General features: G+C 41.6%; 1 protein-coding gene across 2 annotated transcripts; it reads left to right on the top strand.

Moving 5' to 3' along the window:
• The first annotated feature begins 799 nt into the window (after positions 1-799).
• On the top strand, positions 800-6,904 carry zbtb22a (zinc finger and BTB domain containing 22a). Of its 2 annotated transcripts, none has more exons than XM_085396741.1 (4): positions 800-1,166; positions 2,475-2,693; positions 3,363-4,134; positions 4,526-6,904. In XM_085396741.1, exons 2-4 carry the CDS (start codon positions 2,487-2,489, stop codon positions 5,599-5,601), a joined length of 2,055 nt encoding a protein of 684 aa, XP_085252867.1. In that variant the 5' UTR covers positions 800-1,166; positions 2,475-2,486; the 3' UTR covers positions 5,602-6,904. The 2 variants fall into 2 exon arrangements, with proteins under 2 accessions (XP_085252867.1, XP_085252866.1); XM_085396740.1 differs by having other exon boundaries at positions 4,523-6,904.
• The last annotated feature ends 1,002 nt before the right edge of the window (positions 6,905-7,906 follow it).

The following is a 7,906-nucleotide window of genomic DNA, read 5'->3' as shown; positions in this document are numbered from 1 at the left end:
GTACAGAATTCACCTGCTTGCTGCTACTACTGCACATTCACCCAGTGTATATACTATATATATATATATATATATATATATATATATATATATATATATATATATATATATATAAAATGTTCTTCCTCTACACCCCCCCAATTTTTGCACATGTCGAGGAGCGTGTCAGGCTACATTTCACTGTGTGTTATACTTGTATAACTATGCATGTGACAAATAAAGAACCTTGAACCTTGAACTTTATTTAGGTGCAAGGGGTGGGTGGGGGTATTTCATTTTCATTTTATCTTTTGCATTTTTAAAAGTGTAAACTTCATTGAGGAAAATTTGAAATTTTTATGATATTTTGTTTGGAGATAAACGTTGGCGGTTTTATTTATTTTCACAGCACTATGAGCCGCTTTACTGCATCCGCCATTTTACTTTTGGGCATGAATCCACCAGTAGCTGAGAATTTCTAGCAACTAACCTCCTGGCAGCGTCCCGTTCAACCACCACAACCATCACACATGTTGTTTTCTGTTGCGGTTTAACTTTTCTTCCACTGTTTATTTAACGCTTGTAGAAACGTGTGTCTTAGCAAAATGCTAGCTTTTGGGCAGCATAAGCTTCTCTGTGAGGACTAACTAAAGGACAGGAACATCGTTTTATTTCAGTACAGGCCCATTATCGATGAGATATGCGAAAATTAAATTACACATTGACCGTTTTGTCTAGAAGCTGTTGTTTTATCCGTGTTGCACTGTCAGCTAATTGAATATCTCCGGAGCGCCCCCTGCTGGGCCTCCAGCTGGATTGCAGCCAGTTTCTCGGGGATTGGGCTCTGTCAATACATGTAACAATGGGTCTGTCAGTAACGTTTAATAATTGTCCATGCAGCTATTGTTTATTCAGCGGCAGGTGAATCAACAGGTTAACGTGTGATGGCGTTTCGTGACAGTTCTAACCGACGTTTACACTAAACACCCACTCACACCGTATGAGGATGCTGCTTAGTCAACTGGCTATAAGCAGCAGCTGCGCCTGCGGGCAGGCTGCCGTTAGTCTCGTTTTATTAGCGTGATTTTTTTGAGATGGCGGTTAGCATGTGGAGTTTACCAGTGACGTTTTGCTGCAAATAGTCAGCGAGGCTCCATGTAAAACAACAAAATCTCGGCTCATCGAAGGTAAAGTCATTAAACTAACGTTTACTGGGCTAACTGTTGACTGGCTAATGTAGCTAAAAGCTAGCTTAACCCAGGGAATATAAACAATGAACCAAAAACTAAGGAGCGAATGTCTTCAGCCCTTCATCGTGTGAGTGCCGCCTTTAAAAGTAGATGGTGAAATAGTAGAGCATCGACGTGAGCAGTAATCACCAGGTGGTAAATTATTCGGGATGAACACAGGTGGTTATTAATAAATCAGCCCTATTTATCCCATATTCGGGAAATGCTATCGTTACAGCACTTAAATTGAACATTAAAGATAACACCCGGATTATCTGGCAGATGGCTTTCTGGTAGGCGGATGTATTGAATTATAGAGTGTGATGGCATGTGGAAGGGAAGATTTTGTATATCTCTCCTTGTGGCAGTGTATCTGAGGCAGGCTCTGCTGTCTGTTTAGTAAGTGTTGCAGAGGGTGGTCAAGATTATCTATGATGGATAGCAGACTGTTCAGTGGCCTCGTCTCGACCACAGCTCTTTCATAAGTGTCGTGTGTGCAGCTAGTCACAGAGCCAGCCTGTCTGATCAGTTTATTCAGTATGTTGGAGTCACCAGCTCCCCAGCAGACTTCAGCAAAGTCTAAAATTGGGTGATCTGCAGCATTTTGTTGGATGCTTTGAAGGATCTCAGTTTCTTTAGGAAATAGAGTCTCCTATTACCCTTCTTGTATACAATCTGTGTTGGTTTTCCTGATTTGGATGCCTGGAGTAGCCCTCTACTTCAACACCTTGTCCCAGGATAGGTCTTGGCTATGTAGCTGCCCTCTTCCTTCTGAAGTTAGTCACCGTAACTGTGGTCTTATTCACATTCAGAGGTAGACAATTCCTCCTAGACTACTTCACCGGTGGGCCCAGGCAAGTCTCTGGTGTGAGGGAGCTAGTCAATAGTTGTTAAGCCCTGATAGTGTTGAGTTCTTCGGTACAGGAACCAAACAGCATATTTTCCATAACACTGATATTAGCAGCGTTTTACCTGACATTTGAGGTAAAATGATGAGGTAAAATTGGTCTTCATGAAATTACTCGTAAGCAATTAAAGATCAATCAGAGGATAATAGATTAATGTACCAGCTGATCTTTTCTGCGGTGAATGTTATCAGCCTTCTTTTGTGGAAACCAGACAGTGTTATTGCATATTTTAATGGCGTAACAAAACATATATTAGTCTATAATGCATTATATGTATAAGTGTGGATTAGAAAAATAATAACTACATGTGTAGTAAAATATGAGAAAACAACTGACAACTTTTGTGCCTTTCCTCTAGGTTTCTCTGACCATGGATCCGACCTGCAGTGGGTCTGTGGCTCCGGCCGGTTTGACGGTCCAGGTGTGCTTCCCAGGCGCCAGAGCAGCTGTTTTGGACAATCTGAACCGGCAGCGGGAGGAAGGCAGGCTGTGCGATCTCTCCATCCAGGTGCAAGGTCAAGTGTTCAGGGCTCACCGCTGTGTCCTCGCTGCATCCTCACCTTACTTTCATGATCAGGTAGGGCAGAGCATATTAATGCAGGGTTGAAGTTGTTGGGGTTTACTGTCTGATGTTGCACTCCAGTAATATAGCACTATTAGAATACCTAAAATCATCTCTGCATGTAGAGTGGGTGACAAGAGACGAAGGGAGAGACACCACTTCACAGCCTTTATGAGCATATCACCCACATGTTTTCTACTCCACATTTTGAGCTTTAATATTTACATTTTGGCCACAGCTGGCAAACATGTTTAAAAGCTGTATTATTAACTGTTGGAGTGCAATCCACTGAAAAAGATACCTGCTAATTAATACGTAGTAACATAAGCTGATGGTTATGATAAAATACTTGAATTTCACTCGCCAAAACTGAAGCAGAAAATCCTTGGGTAGTCTGTACCTCACAGTAGCTCAGATAATTTCATCAAACAGCACAAACATGGTGGAAATGTCCACATCAGTGACTCCAGTTAGCGGAAACCTAACTTTTGTATAAAAAGCAGGTGTCTTAAGCCTCCCTTATAGTTTCTTTAGCTGTTTTTCTATGTTTAAAATGGATAACAAACTGAGCAACAGTTTGTTTTTGTAAAGGCACTGGGTTTGTAAAACACTGGCAGAAAACCTGTTTATGTGTATATTTTAGTCCAGATGTCAAAGTGTGTCTTTGTTTCTGTCTCTTCACAGGTGTTACTGAAAAATGTTACAACTGTCTCCCTGCCCTCAGTCATGGACCCAGTTGCCTTTGAGAGCGTCCTGAGTTCTGCGTACACTGGCCAGCTGAGCATCGTGCATGACGATATCGTCAACTATGTCACCGTGGCCAGTTTCCTCCAGATGTGGCACATCGTGGACAAATGCACCGAGATCCTGAAGAGGCCTCGGTCCTTAGCAGAGGGCGCCTCTGGGGAGGCTGCCGCCGCAGCTCACCCCGGCTCTGCATCTCGCCAGCAGTCCCCGAGCAGCACGGAGTGCCTGTATGCAGAAAGGGAGGGAAGGAGGAGGGAGAAGAAGCCAGATTCACTGCCTCCTTTGGCTACATGGAGACGCCCACAGCAGTTCTCAAGATGGGGACGCCCTCGACCCTCGTCAGCCCAGCACTTGGCTGATTCACAGCTGGACAGCCTTCCTGGCTATGTGGAGACTGATTACACCAGCTGCGAGGAGACATGGGTATCGTGCAATGCTAAGACGAGTCACTTTACTCATGACGGACCTGGACACAATGCCCGGCACCATGGGGGGTTTTTGGGTGCTGAGGCTTTAAAGCAGAAAGTCAGATTTCAACAGCGGGGGGCACCACAGACCTCTGATCGACCACTCGATAAGAATAGAGAGAGTGGGGATGGTGATGAGACGCAGGATAAGAGGAGGAGTGAGAGAAGAGAGATTGAGGCGGATGAAGGAGTAGGAGAAGAGACGGGGAAGAAGGAAGGCTTTGCACAAATGGGACACTGTGGTAAGATGGACAAATATGAACAGCATTAAAGAATCCTTTTTAGACACTATTTGTTATTAGGATTTTTACTTTTCTTGAACAGCAGTTTTTTTCCAAATATAAAGAAATTTGCAGCTTTTGTGGGGATGATTTGGACTGACAGCAGTGCCCTGACATTTACTGTAAATGTTACTGAAAGTTAATATGTTTATATATTATAAAATAAATACAAGAATTTAAATATTTTATTTATTGGTTTCAATTTAGTGAAATTCTGATTTACGTCAGCAGTGGATATAAATATAAATAATGTTGAATCTGACCAGATAGCTGGGTCATATATTCTTTCTCTTTGTGCATTTTCCCAGTGAATTTAATAAACTGTGCTTTTGTTCCTTCTTGTCTTCAGCAGACTTTCACTCAGTTTCAAATGAAAATGACGAAGCTGGACATGTTGCAGGGAAGCAGAGTGCAGACGTGATGAAGCAAAGAGATTTGGTAGGAAGCGATCCAGCCACAGACCTGCCCAGTCTTCATGGTTGCCAAACAGGTGACGCAGTTCCAGACCCTTCCTGCCCGTCCTCAGCGAGGCTTCAGTGGCAAACAGGTGCCTGGTCTCAGCAAGAGCAGAGGCCTCAGGAAGGAGAGGGCGGCAGCTGCAGTAAAGATGAGGATGATGAAGAGGAGGATGTAGATTTTGAATGTTTCACAGAAGCGACCTATAGGAGAGGCACTTACGATGAGATTGAAGATGGCACAGGACAGGTTTCCCAGCGGCCTTTGGTCCCCGTGTCTCCTGACTTTACAGTGGCGGGCGCGGAGGTGAATTGGCAGGGTGGCTCTTTGACCCCTACCTCCAGTCGCCATTTGTCCTCATCTTCTGCTGCATTTCCACCGCCCCCTTCACCTCCAACCCCATCTTCATCATCCTCAGTGTCCCTCGCTGCTGCGCCCTACACGGGCAAAGTACACTTCTGCCACTGTGGGAAAGCCTACACCCTGAAGAGTATGCGTGACCGGCATGTGAAGATGCAGCACCTCAATTTACGGCCCTTTGGGTGTCCTGTTTGCACAAAGTCCTTCAAAATGAAGCACCATCTCACTAAGCACCTTAAAACCCACGGAGGGCTGCGGCCCTATGAATGCAGCCTCTGTGGGAAGAAAGTCATTTGGAGAGACAGCTTCCTGAGACATCAGGCCCGATGTGAGAGACTTGCTTCCAGCTCCTCGGCGAACAGCAACAGTGCAAGCGCAACAGCAGATATGGATGATGGCTACAGTTATGGATTTGATGAAGGGGAAGCCTTTCTCCCCACTGGAGGACAGGTGAAAGTTGAGGAAGTGGATTTTCATAAGGAGATAGAGGATGGGATGGGTGGGCTTTTGGGTAGTGTTTCTGGGATAGTTGCTGAGCTAAGAACCCAGACGCAAAACTTGGACCCTGGCAGTCACGTTTTTAAAGAGGAGGCCAGCGAGAGCTTTACCTGAAATTAAACGTTTATGTGGAAAACGGTGATTTAAAGCACTTACTGTAAAGTTTGAAGAAGGATTTTGCTTAAATTGCCATGAAATGTCATCCGATCTTCATACAATCTGAATAAACGAAGAACACAAGCAGTTATACTTTTCATTCTTTTATTTATGAAACATTGAGCAATCACTCAGTGCTGGATGGAAAGAATAAGCGAACCTTTGTGCTAATGAGTTCTCAGAAAAGCTGCTTGGAGTCAGGTGTTCCAATTAAGGCAATGAGATTTGACTTGTGGGATGTAGAGGCACTTATCCCTATAAACAAATGTGTACACAGTCTGATTACTTACAAAGCCTTTTCTGAAATTTATATAAAGTGGAAATATAGGACAGGCACTACTCTTTTTTTTCCAAAGGCCACAGAGACCACAATATATCTGCAAACAATATATCTACACTTACTAAAATAATTAAAAGATATACAGAAAACTTTTGAATAACAAATAGTGTTAATGGAAGGATTTTGCTAAGTAAATAAGTTTGCAAAAGACCAGATGGATGTTCCAAAACAGTTCTGTAATAATTTTCTGAGCACAGTTGAGACAAAAGTCAGTCTTACCATCCACCAACTGGATGCTTTGCAGGCATTGAGAGAGTAAATACGTTTATAGCGGCAGTTCTAAATCTGATGCTTAGAAGAGTTTGGGAAGATGCAGTAAAACAGGAAATATTATTGGCCTCAATGCTGTTAATGTTTGTCCAACTAAATAAATTCAATAGTTTACTTACCGTTTTAGAATAAACACTGTGGGATTACTCAATGTGTTCAATAAAGACATGAAAAGTAAAACTGATATTTTCCGAGTTTGATCAGATAATTAGTAATCAGTTAAAGTGTTGGTGATCCCAAAGGATTTGTCAGCTTTCTGCTGTATGTACATAAACACTTTAAAAGATGGAAATGTATAACGCAACAAATCTTTGAGCCACTGCTTCAGTTTTGTCCATTACATGTGCATTATTTACAGGCCATGGTTATTTTGAAAAACATGAGAAAAAAAAAATTCTAATTTCAAGTGATCCTTTTTCATTTTGCAGCGTCACATAGGCTCAGTTTTTGTTTAGTGATGCTTAAAACTCTACCAAGCAGTGTTGTGAATGTATTTCTCGCATTTTGCACATAAATTATTTGCCATTGACCTTTAACACAAGGATAAAAATGCTTTTTTCCCGTGCCATGCTGATGTCACTTATGTGAAGAAAAAAAAAATCATGGTAATAAAAGTAGTTTTGTTTCCTGGTTTTGGTGATCTGTGATCATTTTAAAACATGTCACTGAGGCTCATTTTAATATTGTGTGTTATTTTAGAGCACTGAGGCCATTTTTAAATATTTTGTTAAATGACTTCTCAAGAAAGAAACTTAAAATCAATGGTGATGAGATTACAGCTTTATCTAGCAGTTGCTGACAAAGCCAGTCAGTGTATTGGCACCTGAGAGGCTAACACTGGGCTCCCGAATAGCTTGTTAGATTTATATGAAGTTTAGCATCTTTTCCAGGTTGAAACAGGTGACTTTGGGTTTCTAGTAGATAAGTGTGATCGTCTTCCCTGTGAGACGAGCTCTACCAGTTACATTTAGGCTTGCAGGGTGTGAACACTGATTTATAATTTTTCCATTTTAGGCTAACACAGTGGATTTTAAATCAAGCTATTAAGATATGATTGAGGTGGAGACTATCAGTTTAAATTCAAGTGGTTCAACAAAAGCAATATATAACTGGGAAAGGCAGTTGACTTTAAAAAAAAAAGTAATTCCGGTGACTGGAGTCGATTTTGTTAATTTCTTCTGTTGTATTTGGGAACCATTTATTTTTGCTATCAGTATGAGGTCCTTAGAGATGTTGATGTAAGTGAAGGAGGCTATGATTAGACTTAAAAAAAACAAAATGAACACCAGAGGGAGACATTATTTTAGGAGTGACCAGTCGACTGTTTGGTACTTTTCTAAAACGAAAGAATGCAGTAAACACCAATAAATCCACAACTAAAGTGGATTCTTGCAGTTTCTTTCATCGGTTAAGAAAAATCCCTTCCTAGTGGAAATTTGACCAACATAAACAAATCTTACATTTTTGAGGAGTTAGAAATGTTTTTAGATGAATAGCCTCTTATCTAAAAGTATTTGAAAAGTACTGTATATGCGGCATTTTCCCACTGGTCAATATTAAAAGATTTTTAAGCAACATTCCACACTGCTGTGTGTTTTTGGAGGACATAAAACACTGAGGTTTAAAGAAACATTGCAGATAATTTTAGAACCC

Source organism: Rhamphochromis longiceps, linkage group LG22 (assembly GCF_057381845.1).
Source record: "Rhamphochromis longiceps isolate RC_006_pf linkage group LG22, R_longiceps_female_GT1.1, whole genome shotgun sequence".
Lineage (NCBI taxonomy): Eukaryota > Metazoa > Chordata > Actinopteri > Cichliformes > Cichlidae > Rhamphochromis > Rhamphochromis longiceps.
This window is presented reverse-complemented; position numbering and strand designations above follow the sequence as displayed.